Source organism: Agelaius tricolor, unplaced genomic scaffold, assembly GCF_023055355.1.
Source record: "Agelaius tricolor isolate 1412-34295 unplaced genomic scaffold, bAgeTri1.0.p SCAF_5, whole genome shotgun sequence".
NCBI classification, from domain to species: Eukaryota; Metazoa; Chordata; class Aves; order Passeriformes; family Icteridae; genus Agelaius; species Agelaius tricolor.
The window spans coordinates 14,407,207-14,428,593 of record NW_027269265.1 but is presented as its reverse complement, the minus strand read 5'-3'; the positions used below and the strand labels follow the sequence as shown (position 1 = coordinate 14,428,593).

General features: G+C 34.7%; 1 protein-coding gene across 7 annotated transcripts in view; it reads left to right on the top strand.

Annotated features, from left to right (window-relative positions):
* The window catches only part of PAPOLA (poly(A) polymerase alpha), a 43,541-nt gene that overhangs the window by 12,364 nt on the left and 9,790 nt on the right, over nt 1-21,387 (top strand). For 4 of the 7 annotated variants that reach the window (XM_071426522.1, XM_071426520.1, XM_071426519.1 and 1 more), the window contains exons 6-17: nt 706-759; nt 3,944-4,055; nt 5,292-5,381; nt 5,476-5,614; nt 7,104-7,176; nt 8,632-8,752; nt 9,633-9,717; nt 14,135-14,188; nt 14,956-15,075; nt 16,540-16,649; nt 19,414-19,535; nt 20,562-20,704. In XM_071426522.1, the coding sequence (XP_071282623.1) occupies nt 706-759; nt 3,944-4,055; nt 5,292-5,381; nt 5,476-5,614; nt 7,104-7,176; nt 8,632-8,752; nt 9,633-9,717; nt 14,135-14,188; nt 14,956-15,075; nt 16,540-16,649; nt 19,414-19,535; nt 20,562-20,704 (1,223 nt within the window). Of the gene's footprint in view, nt 1-705; nt 760-3,943; nt 4,056-5,291; nt 5,382-5,475; nt 5,615-7,103; nt 7,177-8,631; nt 8,753-9,632; nt 9,718-14,134; nt 14,189-14,955; nt 15,076-16,539; nt 16,650-19,413; nt 19,536-20,561; nt 20,705-21,387 lie in introns of those variants that run through there. The other 3 variants (XM_071426523.1, XM_071426524.1, XM_071426525.1) reach the window with 3 other exon arrangements.

The window sequence follows — 21,387 nt, the reverse complement described above, 5'->3', positions numbered from 1 at the left end:
GTAATGTTAAGATAACCTTAACTAAGGTTTGAGCACAGGCAGTAGTGTTGTCTCTAAGAACTGAAATACTTTCGGAAGTTAATCCTCCAACAGTTCAGAGTATTTCTTATTTAGAGGTAGGCAGTGTTCATTGCTTTTACTAAAACAATGTGCTGCAGATCTGCATTTACTTCAGATGCTCAGTTCAGGAAAATGGTACTCATAGCTGATTCCAGGAAAGATGTGAAGTTCCATTGTGATATTGTTCATCAAAACACATTTCCAAAATGTGCTCGACCTCTGGAGACTGGTGACTGCTTTAGGTGATGTCAGGCTGCATAGTTATACAATCTTCTCCTCATTTCTTTACCAACTCTAGAAGCAGAAATAATAGGCTTTTTAGAGCAAGAATCTCCATAGCTTGGACTTGGAATACTTAAGAGATAGTTGTGGAGAGTAAAAGATCATGCCTTCTGTGTAGGGAGAAAAGGTTGAACCTTGAGGTAACACCATCAGAACGGGTTGGTACAAGTTTGGATCATTATTAAGTTCTAGACAGTAGGTAGTGCTTACTGCATAAGTTCTCAGTGGTGGAGAAAGACATTGCTGACAAAAATCAACCTGAAAGCATTGATATAAATAGCATTTTGATTGTCTAGACCTGGTAGCTATTGTTTATAAATGTTCTGTATACTGAAAATAAAATGCACCTTTTTTTCCCCCCAGGCTGTTGAAGAAGCTTTTGTCCCAGTTATTAAACTTTGTTTTGATGGAATAGAGGTAAAGATCTTATTTTAATTTGTCTTGATAGAATGTGGTTAAAACAAAGTTTTTAAGATCTTAATAAGTCATTATTCAGTAGTAGGAATGCTATTAAAGTGACTCTCCCAAGTTCATACCTAAGATTTTGTCAACAGTCCTCAGTTGTGTAATTTAAAGTGGAGATTTAAGACTGAAATAAGTTTTTCTTGATGGACTTAAAGCTGCATGCAGAATATCTCCCTGTGCTTTTCTTTTTTTTTTTTATTGGCTCTGCTACCCTCTTGTACTGATTAGTTTACTGACCTATAGAGTACCAGTATAGGCATTATTTAGGCTTATCATGTAATAAATTTATATTTCTAAATAATGTGGTTTCAGAATTGTTTTTCAATGCTAATGATTAACTGTCCAAACATGAAAGATTTGCTTCACTATCCTACATTATTAAAAGTTGTAGTCTTTGAGTAGTTATCAAAAGTTTGCTGCTGAAGGTATTCCTTTTGTCCTGATCTCTTGACATATCTGTAAACACATGACCTGAACAATGGTTTTGGTGGCTGTAGCCTGATGGATCAGCTGTCTTGGAGTACTGAACTTGCTTAATTTGATTTTTGCTAAGGAAACAGGAATGGCGATTTCAAAAGATACTCTGTTTATTCTTGTCAGACTGTTACACAGTCCAACTGTCATCTCTTGGTGACAAGACAAAAACATATGACCTGTTTATACACACAGTTAATGAGACTTTTAGTTGGATGATCTCAACCAGTAACTGGTGGGTACAAGAAGCTTAGTTTACAGAGGGGAAAGAATTCCCATGCTAATCTTCTGGCATATGATATGGTCTAGTATTGTACACAAGATTGGCAATTTATTCTCTTCCAGTCTGGGAATTTGTATCTGTTAGCCATTTTATACTATATGCAGTTGGGTATTAAGAAACATTTTTCTGGATAATCTGTTTGCTGTTTACATAGCTTAGGTGTTCATTCTAGATGTTGAAACTTGCCATAGCTGTCCTCTGGTCAGTTTGGTTTTTGTACATTGGGTTTTTTTTTTCCCTCTAGTCATTCGAGCTGGAGTTGTCTCTCCTTTTTAAAAAATGAAATTTGAAATACAAGACCAAATAGAGGGGAAAAAAGAGGACTCTTTCCTCTAAAAGAAGTAACATGTTGTTCCAATGTAGTAATTTATGATGGCCTTTGATGGGCTTAGGTTTATTACTGAGACTTAACTCATGTTGCTGACAGTGCATGAGAGTACTTTTTCTTATAGCATAAGTACACTCTTTGTATGCACCACTGCTGTTGGGCCAGTTTCTGATAGTTGTGTTTGTACCCAGCTATGTCAGTATCAAAAGATTTTAATTTCATTTTCCTTTTGCTAACCCAGGCAAAACATGCCAGAGGGTATAACTGAAGAAAAGGACTTGAGTTTTGTGGTGATCCTGTTATTAAAACTTAAAAAAAATTCTGACAATAAGTTTTTACATGCTCATTTTATGTTCTTGTTTAAAATAAACAACTTTTTAAATTTTGTTTTGGTTTTCCTGTAGAGTACTTTGTATTTGATTGCCAGTAGCTCTCCCCCAGTTACATAAGACACATTGTTAATTTCTTTCTTTGAAAATAAATGTCAATGAGCTTTGAATCTTTTAGAGGTGCTAGACCTTCTAAAGATCAGAGCAGAATTTCAAGCTGAAGTTAATTTTGAACTTGTTTTACACTAAGAAGTAGTACTTCTGACTCAAGTGGGAACTTCTGTGTGTAATACAGACTGTTGATAAGATCAGCTTTTAAGGACTTTGAAATACAAAATGCACTGAAAACTTTGGAAATACTTTTCTGTAGAGAAGGGCTTCATAGTTTAAAACTGATGGATGCAAAGTTTTAAGTACCTACAAAAAGTCTTTAAGGTGTCTTCAGCTTCACTTTATCTGAAATAATTTTAATGTAACTAGACCTGTTTAGTTCTTGGTGCAGTAGTACTCAGTATTTCATCATCTTGTAGGTCAAGTGATAGCCACTTTGGTTAAAAGCCTCATTTGGTGAAGTGCCTTTGTTGCCTTGCAGACAGTCTGCTGATAGGCACTTGATATTCTCATCAACTGATGGAAAGGCAAACTGACTTCTGCACTTTGCAGTGTCCTTGTGTGCAGGGCAATGTAAAATAACTCAGTGCTGAATAGTGTTTTAGATGTTCTTGGCCTAGAAAAACTGTTATGTTTAAGTATTGTAGAAGTAATAGCAAGAAATTGGGCGTAGTTTCAACATGTATATGCTTGCTAAGCATTTTGCTGAATTTTCAAAACTTTTTCTGTAATCAGGTATGTAGACTCTTCATAGGTACTGGTCTTATATGGAGTCAACTAGATACATGTGTGCTTTGTAGGGGTTGGAGAAGGTATCCTACTCTTTCTTATTACCATGGTAATTTTCATGGACTCATAGAATATGTTGGATTGGAAGGAACACATCGGGATCATCGAAGTCCAGCTCCTGACCCTATGTAGGGCATCCCAAGAGTCTGACCCTGAGCCTGAGAGGGTTTTCCAAATGGTTCTTGAACTCTGTCAGACTTAGGGCTGTGATCACTGACCTGGGGAGCTTGCTTGAGCTCCCAACCACCCTCTGGGTGAAAAAGCTTTCCCTTATATGTAATCTAAGCCTCCTCTGGCTCAGCTTTATGCTGTTTCCTTGAGTCCTGTAACTGGTTATGAGAGTGAAGAGATCTGTACCTGCCCCTTTGTCATGTTCAACAGCCTCATGAGGGGATGCAATGGGGACTCCCCTCAGTGTTCTATAGAATTCTTCTCTATAACATTTGAGAATATTTCAGCTAAAACCAGGATTTATGTTTTCATGGCGCATTCTGATGTTGGTAGGATTTTGTATTCTGGACCTAGAAGTGATGCTTGTTCTCAAGTGATTTTATTTACACTGGCAGTTAGCATAGTTTTTGTGTGTGTGCTGGTTGTATATTAGTCTAAATGGGTATTTTATCCTCTTGGAAAAGGAGCCATAAGATAGATGAAGCATCTGAAAGCGTTTCTTTAAGTCTCTGTGAAGGATGTTAGTATGTATTTTTTAAAGAGATTCTTTGTACTAGCAAGACTACTATTAGTAAATTTGATGAAAATGACTTAGAGAATCCTACAGAAGAAAGAAGTTTTCTAATGTCTTGCCTCTTTTTTGTTCTTAAGATTGATATTTTGTTTGCAAGATTAGCACTGCAAACTATTCCTGAGGACTTAGATCTACGAGACGACAGCCTACTTAAAAATTTAGACATTAGATGCATACGAAGTCTTAATGGTATGTATGTACTGATTTGTATATCAGCTTGTCTATTCTTTAACTATCCTAGATTCTTTGATACAGTCGTTGTGGATTTGACTGAAAATACAGCAACTTCATAGCAGGAAATAAAGTTATTGCCAGTTTTGTATGCTATTCTAGAAAGAAGAGTTGTTGCTTGTTGGCCAGACTGTTAATGATCTTTTTCTCTTGTTTGGTTGGTATATGGTTCTAGAAATTAATGGGACTTGCAAGACTTTTGTGTGAAGCATTACCTATTTTAATAAATAAAGATGTATGTTTGTTTTTTAATTTGTGTTTGCATAAACATACATTAAATTGGTTCAGTGATAAATTGGAGATATCAAAATGTTGTCAGTTTGAGGTCAGTTCTTTAGTAGCTTGTGTAACCCTTAACTTCTCTATAATACCTTCATTTAAAAAATGGTTATTTATGTACAGGATGGTAGGGGTTTCAGCCTGGCTGCAGCTTGAGGGGGAGGAGGAGCATGTTTGCATGAGGAGCTCTGATTGTTGTTACAAACTAAAAACTTCATAATTTGAGATCATCACATCCACTTAAACTGTTTTGTGAAATTCACATCTTGTGCAATCTCTAGCATTGTAGTTGCCTCTTACTTTAAAAGTAGTCTTAGATAATGGTATTTTCTTCCAAACAGCTCTCTGCAACTACTTAGTAACAATGAAGTACTACTTATTCTGTATTAAAAGCCCCATAAAATCAAGCAGTTAATATTGCCATCTATAATGTTACAGTCCTAAAATATGCCATCAAAATAGTAGTAGAGCTAGTATGTTTAAAAACTATTCTTTTTAGCCTGGCCTTTACAATTCAAAGCTTTGACCTATGGCTGGCAGGTTTTCTGTAGGTTCATGAGGACTTATACCATGAAAACTTATGCCTGCACATTCATCTGTTCATATAACAGCAGAACTTGTTTGTTCCTTCAACAGCTTATATAGTTCATTAATAGCAAAAAAATCAAGTAGCAGTTCCAATCTGTAGTTATGCGCTCATGAATTGGCTTACCTGAGTGTTGCCATAAAACACTAAAAGTGAAAAGAGGCACATGAAAATACGTGAAGCTTTCTAATCCAAACCAAAATTGATCAGAATGGGAAGTGAGTTTCCAGCATGCTTGTCTAAAAAGTTTGGAAGTGTTGACAGTGGGGGAGGATAAGTAAGCAAACAACTTTGGAAGCAGCAACTGTAATTAATTCTTTCTTTTGCAGGTTGCCGGGTAACCGATGAAATTCTGCATCTAGTACCAAACATTGACAACTTCAGGTTAACACTGAGAGCTATCAAATTGTGGGCAAAACGTAAGCAGTTATATTCCAAAATTTGTGAAGGTTTCACTACCTCTTCTGGTTACTGACATGTTTCTCCTTTTGTCTTTCTCTTCTTGATCCACAGGCCACAACATCTATTCCAATATACTAGGTTTCCTTGGCGGTGTTTCCTGGGCTATGCTAGTAGCAAGAACTTGCCAGCTTTATCCAAATGCAATAGCATCAACTCTTGTACATAAATTTTTCTTGGTATTTTCTAAATGGTATGTTTTTTTTGGTTTTTTTTTTTTTGGTTTGTTTTTAATTTAGATTAAACTAAAATAAAATTGTTTGTAGACACTAAATTTTAGTCCTGTTTTTATGGTACCATTTTCAGCTGTTGCCAAATTAAGTTAGAAGCATTGTTCTTGCCACCAGAAATTGTCAGCTTAGATTTCAGTAAATCATCCAACATATCTTGTTTTTAAAGCATCCAAACCAAAGCCACCCAGTTCTTAATTAAAAATTTCTCAAGTATTTTTTGTAATTCAACCATACTCTTCAGATAAAATACTTTTATAGTACAAAATAATAGTGTATACCCCAAAATTTAAAGTCTTTTAACATTCAGGTACTGGGATAATGGATACCGGAGGTATGCCAGTATCTGGTTTAGGCACACAGCTTAAATGCAATTTAAGAGAACCAATGGCAAAAATGTGGGTTTTTATCTTTTCACTGTAGAGTGGTAGGTGTTTCAGAATTATATGCCATTTCATACTCTCGAGCTAGTTAGCTCAGAAGCATGGTTTGAATAACTCTGATGGGAACATTCCAAGTAAATTTAGAACAAATGGGACAAAAGTGAACTTTGCAGCTTACAGATGAGTACTGTTTTTCTTGAAAGTCCATATTTGCATACCTGTATTCTTCATGAGACACTGACAGACTCTAAGAATCACCAAGGTGTTGCTTTCCTCCAAGTTTAGTGTCTTTTCTTCTTAATGTGAAGATAATTTGCACACTTGCACTGTCTTGTATTCATAGGCTTTATTGCCTCCTTGAGGTATGTAGTAATATTTTGCCACACCAAGGCAATAGAGGGGAATTGGTTGCAATCTGGTTAATGTGTTTCTTGGAATTCTCTCCAGTTTGTACATGCATAGCATAGGAGCATAATTTACAAATTCCAAGAGATTAACTGACTTCTGTTCTTTATAGGAAGATAATTTTTATTCATGGGGTAAGATGACTTGGAGAACAAGTGTTACTTTTTAGTGTTTAATTAAACAGGTTTTTTAGTGTTTAATTAAAAAGGTTTTTTCTCGATTATAATGTTCTTTTAATACATATGGTTTGTAATGATGCTATATGCCTGTAACTGTGCTGGCTGTTTGTTCTGTAGCTTGTCCATGAAACAGCTGGCTTGAAGATGGACTCAATGTCAATCTTCACAGAGGAATTTATCTTTGATTAGTATATTTCAGGAAGAATATAGAGAAGGTTTAATTAGTTATCTAAACCAGTGGTTATAAACCTTCAGGACTACAGAAAATGCCTTGTTCTGATGCCTTGGAGAAGCTAATTGCAGTTGTGTTGTAGTTCAGCAATACAGCTTATTTAAACAGCCCCAGTTAAACCAGCCTAGTGGTGAGGAAATGGTGCTTTATTTTGAGAGAAGATTTAAGATGGATCACATTCAAAAGTGTTGTTTGTGTATCATACATGGTTATATCCAGTAGTCTTATTCAGTGCTACAATCTTTTTGAACAGGGAATGGCCAAATCCAGTGCTATTGAAACAGCCAGAAGAATGCAATCTTAATTTGCCTGTATGGGACCCAAGGGTTAGTGTGTTATTTTTTCCCCTCTAAGTCACACTGTACAATAAATTCGGTTGCTTAAAAATTCTAGGTGAACTTCATTTTGGGTTTATTGAACTTAATGTTGTGGTGTTATATCTTCATGGGTAACCTCTAATTCTCCTGAGTATAGAACAAAGTTTCCCTAATTTTCTGAATTGACTGCTTGAAGCACACTTGCTAAACAATGTACTTTTTCTCCCAATTTTTGCAATAAGTGATCTTAATAAAAATTCAGCATAAATAGTTATATGTCTTAAAGTGATGCATTTTTGGAATATTTCTAATCTTAAAATAGTTTGGTTATTATTTAAAGCCTGTTACTTTTGCAAGTATCTTGAATTCAGTGCAAGTTACAGCAAGATAGACTTGGTTCCATATAGTTGTAGTAAAGTGTCTTTTCATCTTGCACCAAAGAAGATCATAACTTGAAGTATTTTTAGTTGTTTTGTGTATTGTTAATAATACTTGATCTCCATCTTTGTAGCACTTACATTAAGGATATTGGACATGTTTGTCCTTCAGGCAGTCAGTGAAACAGCTTGCAGCAGATGCATGGCTCCCATTGTGAGCTTTCAGTAGGACATAATATGAGTGTGCTCAATGCTGTTTTGTCAATCGTAGTATTCAACTAATCTTTATTTTGGTGAATAGTGTAAGTATCAGAGGTTGAGTTGTATTCCCTTCTGTACTTCAAGTCTTTTTTTTCTGATTGACAAAAGTTCACATTTAAATATGTGAAGTGGTTGAAAACATGTTCTTGAGTCTGTTATTCCTGAAACAGGAAGTTTGAGGTCAGTGTGTGGCGGGAACTGTTGTAGTAACTAATGAAAGTGGGCTAAGGTAATGGCAGGGGTTTATCTTTTATTTACCTTCTACAAGATTGTTACCCTTATAATATTTTCATGTACTTTGGTGTGTATGTTGTGTCCTTTCTTTTTTTGTTACCCTGTCTGCTGTTAAATAAAAGTACGTTAATGCAAGTGATGCTTCTGTCAGGTTCCACAGAGCCTCTTTTCTTAAAATGGCTCTTAATTTTCAGTAGTGTTATAGAAATAAAGTGTAAAATACCTTTCACAAGGTCCGAAGACAGTCATTCTGCAGAAGGTGCTCATATGGCGATGAGATGTCCTTGGTTTCATGTGATCACAAACTAATTCCTATTAAAGAGGGAAATTGTTCTGTTTGGTTGGCATTTCTGGATTTAGAAATGCCTGCAACTTGATGTGCTGACAGGTTATAGCCCTCCCACATCACTGTTGTTCAGAAAGATGTCCTTTGTGAAAGCATTATTCTTGTTTTCTAAACTTTCTCTGTACTCTTGGTCTGCAAACGAAGGTCTCTTAGAACTTAAGACTTGGTTGTAGTAAAGGGAGAAATCCAAATTTGTTAACTGATGTGTATGCTTGAAGAAAACTGATTGGCTGTTGTTATATGTAGGTAAACCCCAGTGATAGGTACCATCTTATGCCTATAATTACACCAGCATACCCACAGCAGAACTCTACGTACAATGTGTCCGTTTCCACACGGATGGTCATGGTTGAGGAATTTAAACAAGGTAAGTATTATCTTATGCTGTTTATATAGATGTTTTCAGACAGATTTAAAATAGTTTCATTGTGGGTATGCTTTGAAAGGGGGAGGTGGGTGGATGTTAAAAAGCTTATTGACAGACTGTTTTGAGGGAGGTTGAACTTGGCCTGTAACACTTAACAGTGCAAACTTAGTGGATCCTTCTGCAGGTCTGTCCTTCACTCTTAAAAACTGAGGATAATGAAAGAGGATGCCTTGTGCTCTGAAAATTAGAACTAATAGTATAATAACTTCATTTTAGTGGTTTAGATTGTTACATGAAGGATTAGCAATAGTTCCACTTGATGCCTGTTTTCTAGGCCTAATATAAGTCATTAGACTCTCTTGAAGATGAGTCCTCTGGATTTATGCAAGTAATGAATAATTGTAGCAGATAAGGGAAGATGTCATCAAAGCAAGAAGTAGATTTGATGCAGGGAGCAACTACAGCTAGCTTTCTCAGAGCAGTATCTTATTGACTCACTATTTCTTTGCCTAGTAAAATGCATTGCACAAGAGGTGATATAAGGAAAAGATCTGTTGTCTTTGAACTGAATAGTTAGTGTGGCATATGCAAAAAATCAAAATGGAGCTCTGTTACACCACAGAGCAAAAATATGTGAAATAATCAGTCAGATCAATTAACATACATTTCTCCACAGATTGAGGTTTTTAATAATAAGGTTTGTTTAACTAATGACCGATGAAAGTATGACTGAATTATAACTCTTGTTCATAAATTGCTGTGAATTTGAAGGGAGGAAGTCATTCTTAGTAGATTTTGCTTAGTTAACAAACTGTCTTTACTCTGGATACTAAACTGTATTTTTTAAAAAAGTTTAAATTTTTTTTTTTTTATAATTTAGGTCTTGCTATCACAGATGAAATTTTGCTGAGTAAGGCAGAGTGGTCCAAACTTTTTGAAGCTCCAAACTTCTTTCAGAAGTACAAGTATGTATTTTATGGCATGGCAGAATATTTAAAGTTTATCAGTTGAACTACCTCATAATGCTCTGTAGCACAGGATCATAAATATACATACATTAGATGTCCAAAAAGTGTTTTGTTAGGATTATTTTCTAGCCTGGGAGAGGGAATACACTACTGTCCTTTCTGTTGGAAAGTATATAATCTCCTCAGGTACATTTTGTGTCTTAAACCTGTATTTCAGAAACCAGTTAGTCCCTGAGCAGATATTTAGAATGTCACCAGTTAACTCTAGAATTGGTATGCCACCTACCAGTAACATTGAAGAAGTGTCATCTGGTGGATTGACTAGTAGAAACATTATTTAGTCCTGTCAGTAAGCATTCTAACAATGGGCCTTCCCAAGAAAAAAGATGTTAACTTACTCTGAAGGTCAGTACTTAAGATGAATAAGTACTCAAAACTGTTTTCTTCTGTCAATGTAGTCAGCAGTTTACTCTGATAATAAAAGGTATTTTTGCAATTGTGTTGACTAACTACCAGTTGTACTAGTTATTAATAGATTTTTTTCATTAAAGTTTAAGGCTCTTGGATCTTATATTAACTCACACCTAGCTTTTCTAATTTTGTAATGTCTCTGAGGGAAATACTGAAATTCACACTTCACACTTTTAGGGTTTCTAGTAATATACTTGTGGGCAGAAGCTTGTTAAATGTATACGAACTTGCTGAAAGTTGTATTTTTATAATAAATATGGATTATTAAAATATGGACTACATCTTCTTTGCCCTCAGTTGAAATTGGAGACCCATTTTTCTTGAATCAAGATCAAATATATTTTACACTTGTTTGTGTTGAGTGGTTGGTTGGTTTTGTACTAATCTAAACAAGATTGAAATATACAGTTCCCCCATTAAAAGAGACTGATGACCTTCATAATGTGTCTGTGTTTTGTTTCTATAACTTTTGCATGATAAAAGCTTTAAAACATTTGGATGGCTTTTATGTTGTTCCTTGGACCTTAAGATTGAAAACATTTAAAAAAACACTGTTAAATTCTATTATTTTTTGAAGGAAAAAGTGGTCTGCAGACAAATCAGTTTCTGTTCAAGAGGTTGCTCATAAGTTCCCCAGTACATTTTCTTCATTTCTTTCAAAAGTAGAAAAAAATAGGAAGCTTTTATTGTCATTTGAAATAATCTCCATTTTAATACATGTTTTTATGTGTACCAGTTTAAACCATTTTACCAGGTGTTGCAATAAAATTCTCTTGCTCAACATTATATATCCAAGTTTTCTGTTTTGCAGAAGATGTCTTTGCTCTGATTTTTTTAAAGTATGGAATGGTATTATGCAGTCTGCTTTAATTTGAATTACCCAGGATTTTCTCTGTTTTCCCTTAGGTTAATTTTATAATTTTAGTTAGTAGTATTTACAAAGTAAATAATTGTATGCAGTCTGTATCCAGTAAAGTTAGATCTCTTGGTCAGTTCTCCATCTAAAAGATATTTTGAATTTTTTTTCCCCTCTTCACACTCTTCTCCTGTTTAAATTGTAGATGCCTTGGCATGTTCTTCTGAAATTCATAGCAGTGTGTAATGCTCTGCCAGATAAGAGACCATCTGATCTTTGCTCTGAGACAAATATTTCTTTTAATCTCTGAAAGAATAGCATCAGTAATCTATCACTCTCAATGGCAATTAGTTGCTGAATATCTATTGTTCATAAGGACTTTTGACTTGCTGTCTGTGTTTAAAATAAACCAAGGAAATCTATAGGCTGCTGCATTCCTGCATAGTAGGAGCAGATTAGAAATTAGGAAAATAAGGAAATCTGATTTTCATTACTTATTTTTTTCTTATTTTTAAATGTCAGCAATTACTTGGAGTTAGGGAATTTCAACATGTATTGTCTGCCCTTCATGTAGATTTAAATTTTTAGAAGGGAAAGGCAGCAACAATGAACGTGTAGATAGGAAAGTAACAAGAATTTACTTTCCTTTACAGGGAAGTAACAAGAATTTCAAATGGATATGAGTTTGAAGTGTTACATGAGAGTGAAATCCTTATAGCTTAAGACCAAGAGAGCAGGATTTTGAGAGAAATAACACACATTTAATGAGCTCTAGCATATTCTTTCTATGTCGTTGAGAGATAATTCTGCTAAATAAGTAGAATATAAATATACCTTTTAAAAAGGTGGTTTAAATTCTTGTCTTCATAGGACTGTAAAGTACTGAATAAAATTGTAATTTCCAGAAAGGTAATAAAAAAAAATTGAAATTACATGTTCAGGTGTTCTCAGTTGGTATTTTTGGTTTTTTGGGGGTTTTTTTGGTTTTTTTTTCCTCCAGAAAGTAATACAACTCTAATTTGGGTAATTTTTTTAGAAAGACGTGTGTTAATGATGTATTATAATTCTATACTATCTACATTAGATTATTTTTATGAAAATAATTATGAATGGAAGACAGTGATAAAACATCCCAGCCCCCGAACAAACAAAACCCCAAACTGATACACTTCTGAATAATACCCAAAATCTAAAAGTCACCACTGAGAGGCAGAAGCTTTAGCTAAGACCATTTTTTCTTTATAATGAAGTGATAGATACTTCTGAATAACACATGTGCTTTGTGATAAAACTATGAATGAGGCACTGATAAAAAAATCTTATCTTAGCAAAATTTAGCAGTGAGACCTTGGACTCTTAAAACTAAGGGTATCTTAATTTTTAATACAAATTATTTAATTTTATTGAAAATGGTAGTAGGAAATTTCTAGAGAATAATTCCCTCTCAGCACTAACAGCTGGTAGTGAGAAGAAATTGGATCTTTTTCAGCGAACACTACCTGAGCAAAAATAGTTAGCAGTCACTTATTTTTTTCATAAATAAGGCATAGGGTTTTTTTCTAGGTGTTTACCAGCTAGTTGAGGCTTTTAGACATAGCCAAATTACTTTCTTTTTATGTCATTCTTCAGAAGTTTGTTTCACAGGGATGCTTTTAATAAGTAACTGGGAAACCGATTTCTTCAAATATTTGCAGGTTTGAAATTTGTCTTTTTTGATTCAGACGCGGTTAAAAATATCAAAAAGCTTAAACATTGTTTCATTCAGTAGACATGACATTTTGCAAGGGTATGATGTGTGTGATGTTGGAATGTTACTGGAAGTGTAGTGCTCCTTAGAATAAACCAATACTAGTAATTAGTAGCTTCTCATACAGAAATAAAGGTCTCTTATTATCTTTTTCCATAACATTTTCCTGTGAAGCAGTTAATACTGCCAAAATGCAAAATGAATAGGTTATTTTATCTCTATCTTGTTCAGAACAGAGAAGTTTCTCCAAATTTCCCCCTTGCAGTTCTCTTGTTCCATTGACATTCTCTGGCTGAAATCAGAGGATTGTAGCATGTAGCAGGATTTTGGCTCTTGCCACCTAAATCTAGTAGAGAAGCATGTAGCTGCTACTTTGATCTGTTGATCTGCATTTGCTATTGTGATTTGAAGGCCTGTGGCACCAGAGAACTCTGTAGCGTAGTTTTCCAGTGTCATGGACCTTGCTTTCCTCTCCATGAGCTATATGCTAGGGACTGGTCTCTTGTGTTTCTACTGTTCTTCAAATCCTGCTTGGAGGTACCTAAATATGCCATATCTGTATAGAGTAGTGCAGCACTGGATGACTTAGGATGTTAAAGACTTCCAGCTGAGCTTCTGAAAAACCTGCCTGTAAGCATGTGAGATTGCCTCAGTGCTCTCATTAAGAACTCAAGCTAAAAGTAATCTTTTCCCATTCTGCTGTCCTTGGATTTCTTTGTTTAAAATACTGTTCTTGTTTTGTTTACTGTCTCTTTGAAATCTGCTTACAGTGGTTATACACTGAATATCCTGGAAAATAATTCAGAGTTTAAGAATTATCAGAGGAAGCATTCCTTAGGAAATTTCAGATAAGTGCCTTCAGAGAATTCCAAAATGCAGATACAAATTTTTTAAACCACATTTCATAGTATTATTTTGGATTTTGAGCAAGTGCACTCAACCACTCTTCTCACTATTCAGAAATAATGTTGCAACTAAGACAGCTGACACGTAAAGGTAGTTTTGAACGACTTTGCTCTTGATTTGTACTAGTTAAATCTCTGATCTCATCAGGTGTTAAAATATTTCAACTAGTGCTACATTCCTAACCTTTTATTTAAGGCATTACAGTGGAATTGCAAATGGCCCTAAACTCCAAAATATTTTGAAATCTGTTAGTCATACACTTGTGACATAGCCCCTTTTTCTGCTTAACAAAGCTTAATTTAATGTAAGGTATATACTTGAATGAATAATCTGTATTTTACAATGTAGAGTTTACTGCAAAGTTTTAACATTAAGGTTTGAATGTCTAGTTTTAGAAATATCTATAGAATAGCATATTGTCTTTATCTCCAAAGGCATTATATTGTACTCCTAGCAAGCGCACCGACAGAAAAGCAGCGACTAGAATGGTGAGTAATCCTTGAGATTTAAACAAAAAAAAACCCCACCCCCCCAAAAAACAAAAGCAGAACCTCCCTCTTCCCCCCCCCCTTCAACCTTGAACAAGGGAGTATCTAGTGTATCAGGTGTCTTCTTAATGAATGAAAGTGGAGTGTCAGTGTTTCAAAATTAAATGGATAAAGACTGTAGAGTTCTGAAAAAAAAACCAGTAAAAATGAAAAACTGGGGAGTGAAGGCTGTTGTTTGGACTTTTCCTTAACAGAAGTCTCAGGTTTACTTTACAAATGCCATGTGCACTTTTTTTAATAAGCAGTGTGAGGAGGTATGTTTTCAGTCAAGTGAAATGCTCTTTCTCAAAACAAAAATTCCCCTTTCCCATGTTTCTCCTGTTTTATTTGTGAAATTCTAAGATTGGCAAGTATTGGGAATTTCTTTACCTCTAAAATTCATGATCTGAAGCCAAAAGAATATTGGATAAATATGTGGTGGTCCTTTCTAACTGCCTTTTACTCGATGTGTAATGTCTTGTATTTAATTCCATTTGTGAAATCAGGCCACAGAGAGAGCTGCAGGGCATTCTTAAGCTTCCCTTGTCAGGTTTTGTAATGCCTTAACTGAAATTATTGATCTGAATTACTCTGATGTGCACTAATTCATTAGTGGTCTCAAGTATTAGTATAAGGAGAATGTTGAGGATTTTATCCCAATATGTGATGTTAGATACTTCTATTATTTCCTGTTAATGAGATCTTGCTAATAAATGACATTTATACAGGGTGGGCTTGGTGGAATCAAAAATCCGTATTCTAGTTGGAAACCTGGAGAAGAACGAATTCATTACACTGGCTCATGTGAATCCACAGTCATTCCCAGCACCCAAGGAGAATCCTGACAAGTAAGCAAATCTATTTTCTTCATTTAGTAGGGAGAAACTAACTTAACTAAAACACAATTTCATTAATAATTATCGGACATTTTTATAGAATCTTAAAAGAATTAATTTTTAATGACAGCACCTAAAGGCAAACAAATGATGCTCAGCTCTTCTTAAATAATATTTAAAATAGGTGTTATTTAAATTAGGTACTCTTTAATTCTGTATAAGAATGTCTCTTAATCAGAAAATAAGGGGAAATTATTTTTGTTAATAACTGTATTAATTGCATAATTTCCCGCCAACCTGTATAAGTTACTACTACTTAGTTGATGCTGTTTTAATTGTGAGGAAGCACTGAGAATCTGGGACAACATCAGGCACTGTACAACCAAGTTCTTGAGTAACTAAGTTCATTTAATGTTATAAAATTTAGCAATTGGGATGAATATCATTGAAATCATAATGGCTGTGGTTAGAATTTGTCAGGTTGTGGAACCAGTGGAGGGAGTATCAAGTGCTTCAGATTGTTGAGGATTTAAAATGTTTTTTGACTCCTTCCTCCTCCACTCAAAACAGCAGTTGCAGGTGTGTGGGGGCAGAAAATTCTTTTAAGACTTTATTTCAAGATAGCATTGTAATTAATTTGTTAGGAATCATATTTTTGTGTGAAGTGTGAGAATGGGGGAGGAATTTGTCTTTACTGGGATATGTGAAAGGCCTTGTTACTCTTGCACAGGGCCTTTTCCACACATAAACTGCTTCAAGTACAGTATGGGGCTACTTTTTTTTAAGAGGTTATATAATTGTTACACATGTGTTCCAAGTAAAACTGGATGAAAGCAGGCAGCACCTCCTCAGCACCAGTTTAATGAGTGGATATAGCTACAACTGCCTGCATAATCAGAGGCTCCAATTAGCTCTTATTTCAGAGGACTTGATTCAGGGAATACTTCCAGCAAAGGTTATCTTTACTGTGTATTCAAAGGACGTTCATTCTTTCACCATCCCGTGTAGAGGGGAGCTGTCAAAAGGGAGGGTTTTAACTGAAACCTGCAGTTTGTGGTCAGTTACAGATAAGAAATTTGAGCATTGAAGACACGTTTAAGTTGCAAAATGGAAGTTGCTTAATTGGGTAATAGGTTCTAATTACTTTCAGTGCCTTTATAGTTGCTATGTCTAGTTGAGATCTGGTTATTCTCATGCTAGGAGCTACATGAGAGTATCTATATTGGAACACAGTTGAATGGAGTAATCTACAGATGATCCAAGTTCATTTGCTGGCGGTAGATATGTAGTGTATAATGTCTTATATTGTGAATGACAAAGGAATATTGTTAGTCAACTTGAGTTTTGCCTTTCTATGTCCAGTTTCCTATCGCTACTAGAGCTAGAAAGTACAACTGTTGTCTGTTGCAGCAAATAACTTATTAAGCTGTGTAATTCTGTCAGTATTACATGACTGTTTTTTATAAATTTTTCCAGGGAGGAATACCGTACAATGTGGGTGATTGGGTTGGTGTTTAAGAAAACTGAAAACTCAGAAAATTTAAGTGTTGATCTTACCTACGACATTCAGTCTTTTACAGACACAGGTGAGTTTTGCTTTCTAGGTGTTCTGATATTAATAAACTTTTTGAAGTTACTGACTTTGCTCAAAATGAAGTCTTTATTCATAATGCTCATAGCAATAGTAGAATTGTATCTACACAAAGGGGTTTCAGCTGAGGAATTGAAGATTTTATTTCATGAAACACACTTTGAATGAGTTTTAATGTTCCTAAATCTAGTTAGGATTTAGACTAATCACTTTCAGTTTGTTCTCATTTAAAAGTGATAAAAATTATACATACATCTTGCAGATCTCACTAAAAGTGTGGTACACTATTTTGTAACCTTTATTAAACAGATGAATTAGTTATCATATGCTAGCTAGCTTAACCTCAAAAATTTTGAGCATAGTTTCAATATTTTTGTTACTTGGTGAAACTAAATTTATCAGTGGATTAACAAAAATGTCTTTTATTCCATGGTGTTTCATACTAGATAATTGATTCAGTAATCTTTACTTTCATGTCTGACACTCAAGGGAAGAGAGCTTTTTGACTTCCTGATGTTTACATTTTGATTCACTAAAATAGCTTAGTACACACATAGGAAATTTTGTAAGCAAAGAATTGGTAGCAGCTGGGGAGTATGACACCAGAGTGTCAGGAACAGTAGCTTTGACAGATTTAGCTAATAAATATACAGGTTGGGGTTTTTTTGTTTTGTTTTTTTTTTTGTTTTTTTGGTTTTTTTTTTGTTTTTGTTTGTTTGTTTGTTTGTTTTTTTTAAACAAACAACAGTTGAGGCTCAAATATTCTGTATTTACAGAGCTAAAGGAGTAGGTTCAAGTGTTACCTTATCCAGCCATGGTCTCTGAATTTCTAATACCCAGTCTGAGGAAGCAAGAGAATTGAACACCTTTGTCCCCCTTCCACCTCACACCTGTGAATGCAATAAATATGTAGGCATATTTATAAATCATACCAAGATTTCAAAGTTGTTTATTGTCATATATAGCTGCAGAGGGGCATGTCTTTTTTGAGAGTTGAAATATTGAAATATTTCTTGTAATTATTAGTGATGAAGGTGAATAATAGCAACTATAGGAACATCATTCTAATTTCTGAGAATGTAGAAAAGATAATACCTTGGCTGCTGCTTTGAAGGAGTTAAGGAATTCAGAAGTTAGTTTCTCAGGTCTTTCATTGTTTATAAACAGATATTTCAGTAGTATACTGGTCTGAGATTTTTAGTATGAAAAGACTAAAACTTGCACTTAGGATTTTTGATGTGATTTGTTTGCGCTATATTCCTGAAGTTTGTCTAAATAGATGCACTTATAAGTGGAGTAGCATTTTATCAAGATCCTTACAAACTGTGATGTAGAGGGTTTGTGAATATGCTTCCAGAAGTAACAATCTAGTAAACAATTTATGTTTGTGTGTTGTGGGTTCTTTTGGTAATCTGAAATTAGTGTGGGTCTGTCCTCATTGTTTTTAATCCAGCCTAAAGACTTCTTTGCCCTGTCTTTTGGAATAGATTCTAAGATTTTATCAAAAGTAACTAACTATTTTCCAGGATGGAATTAAAGAATAGCTTGTTTTTTAGTGGGAGCAAGGGGAGGAAGAGAGACATGAAGAGTGATCTAGGTTTTTGTTGTATGGAAACTTTGATAAGGCCTAATGTCAGGAATATGGGATGCTTTAACAATGTCTGGTTTCATTGAGCATGCTTCTACCTTAGCTGTAACCACTATAGTTTTTTTACAGAGAGGCTTTATGAGCTTCTTCAATACCAAGAAGTAGTGCAGTACTTGCTTTAATACTCAGTATTTATTCAGCTCTTTGTGTGCCTCTCTCTTAACACTTTTTTAATTACCTGTTCACAGCCTATTCAGTGAGGTTCCTTATGTTTGTAGAATAGACAGTGAATCAGGGAGATACCTCTTGAATTTTTTGTATTTAAGAGCCACAGAACCGGTTTTTATTCATACATCTGCCCCAACTTTTCTTCAGTGTTGTGGAGACAGTCAGTGTGAAAGAAGAAGCTTTTCATTTTTACGTTGCTTTACTTGAGCCCAGCATCCTGGGTTCCAGTGCAGTTCTCATATTAGTGCTTACCATGGTGACTTATCAGAAGCAGATGGTCTAAGGTGAAGAGAAATAACTTGTCATACTAGACAAAATTAAAAGAAACAAATACCAACCAAACAAAACTGCCAAAATGACCGTACAAAATTAAAAAAAAGAAACAAAACAAAAACAGAGCAACAAAAAAACTCAAGAAAACAGAAAAAATCTAAATATAAATTACTTCTGTATAAAAATGTAGTGATGTGTGCGTTGCCAGAGTAATTTTAATACATTAGGTGGCAAATGAGCACTTAACTCCTGAATTAAAACCCATTTGTTGCAGGAGCTGCATAAATAAAATCACCTGCAAATAATATAATTTTATGTAAATGCTGTAATTCTTATGAGAAAATTTTATTTCCATCTTTAATCTCTTTGAGATGAAATAAAGAGTTTGCTTCTGAGCTCTTCCAGTTAAAACTTGTTGAAAATACAGAGAACTGTGTGCTTGCAAGACATTTTTCATGAAAAACAGGTCACCTGTTTCCAAACTAATGTTTGTGTTTGTACTATCAGTGCTGGCATGCTAGGCAGTTTCCCTTTCTTCTTCCAGAACTAGGAGACATTATTCTTGTTCTTGAGGGTAATAAGTGCTCTGAAATGAAAATTGTTTCTGCCTGGGCAAGTAAGTGGACTTCACAAAATGCTTCAATATGTCTTAATGTTATTCTAATTGTAGTTTATAGGCAAGCAATAAACAGCAAGATGTTTGAGATGGATATGAAGATTGCTGCAAGGCATGTGAAACGTAAGCAACTTCACCAACTGCTACCTAATCATGTGCTTCAGAAAAAGAAAAAGGTAAACTTCTCTAATATATGAGAGCAGTAAAAATGCTATTGCTCTCAAATTTTTGATTTTTTGGTTTACTAATTTACGTTTACTTAGATGTTTAGGTTTACTAATCTAAGAATTGAAATCACATTTTGAGATCTTAATTTTACCTGCAAATGATCTCATTTGAGTATAGCAGTATTATTAGGTGCACTGAATATAATACTACGTTTCTCAGAGCATCAACAATGTATATAGTATCTTCTTGTCTGGCTGGGTAGTTTACCTGTGGCCATATGAGAATGGTAGCATTAGTTTTTAATTAAGATGCTGTGTTGGATTATTGTTTAATTTCAGTTGAGTCAGTAAGAAGGGGTGAAACTTTGAATTGAACAGTTCAGTCTATTTCAAAATCCCTACTGCTTTGTATTAGCTTAATCTGAGAGCAATACAGGTTTGCTTGGATTTTTTAATAGCTACAGCACTGCTACATATTCTGTTTTAAGTATAGCTGAATAACATGCTTCATTTCTATAGCTGTTTTATATTGAATGCTGTTTTAAGGACTAGGAAGTCTTTATTGACACCAAGTGTAGATCTGTTTCAGAGAACAATGGAAGTATTAAGTAATATGTCACTTAAAGTCGTAGTACTATGTCAGAAAATGGTTTTTCTTCTCCATGGACTAAGTTCAAATCCTCTTTAAATTCTTTTTATGTACATCAGTTTGTCTTGATGTACGTCACTTACTTTAAAGTTAATGAAAGTATTTCGAAGTCCACAAAACCAAAGAAATTTGAAATAGAGCTGAAAATAGAATCATTAAATACAGTAACAGTTTGTTTTTGAATGTGATTGGTTCAGACAAATCTGCACCAGAGTTGTGAACATAAAAATGTCAATGCTTGTAGTGAGAGGATAGTGGATTATTTACATGTAAAAGGATATGAAAACTGTCCATTTAAGTTTGCATTTTTAAATAACTTGAATTTTTGTTGATTTTTAAACTTTTAATTAGACTAACAGAATTTTCCTTTCCCTTGTGGCTTGCAGCATTCAACAGAAGGGATCAGGTTGACAGCTCTGAATGACAGCAGCCTAGACTTGTCTATGGACAGTGATAACAGCACGTCTGTGCCTTCGCCTACCAGTGCTATGAAGACAAGTCCGTTGAACAGTTCTGGAAGTTCTCAGGGGTAATGAAGACTTTCAGTCTTGTTGCTGTTCTCTTCCTGAATTACTTGTGTTAAACACATGGCAAATACTGCACACATATGATACCACCGTTACCATGGTGGGAATGTTCCAAATTGGATGGAGATTGTAAACACTCTTACTGCAGTTTGAGCACTATAGCAGAATTTGGAGGATAGGGAGCAATGGTGCTGGACTTGGGATGAGGAATTTTAAAGTTAGGTAAAAATGCTTAGAAGAAAATGATGATAGAAAAATATGGGGCCTGCAGTAGGAGGCTGTGAGAAGTAGTGAGCAGATAGTTGTGAGGGTGAGGAAGCATTTTGTGAGTTTTGGATCCGAGTATGAGACAATAGAGAGGTTTACATTTTCTGCTAGGAAATCAATAGGGCTCCTGCTGTTACTGATGATACCTATGCAAATTAAGCTTAGGAACATAATTTCCCACTAGTTCCAAAGTGTAAATATTAAAGTTTACTTAATACTAACTTTCTGTTTTAAGTCTTTTCCTGCCCTAACTCCAGTTTACTGCAGTAAGTGAGTGTACTCTCTTCTTTCAAGGGTCCCATGTTTGTCTCTTTAATACACACAAAAGTTATCAATCTCTTACAGTTCAGTAGTATTATACATCTATTACAGGATGTTGTATAGGATGAAATACTTGACTTAGTCCTTTTGACAAAAG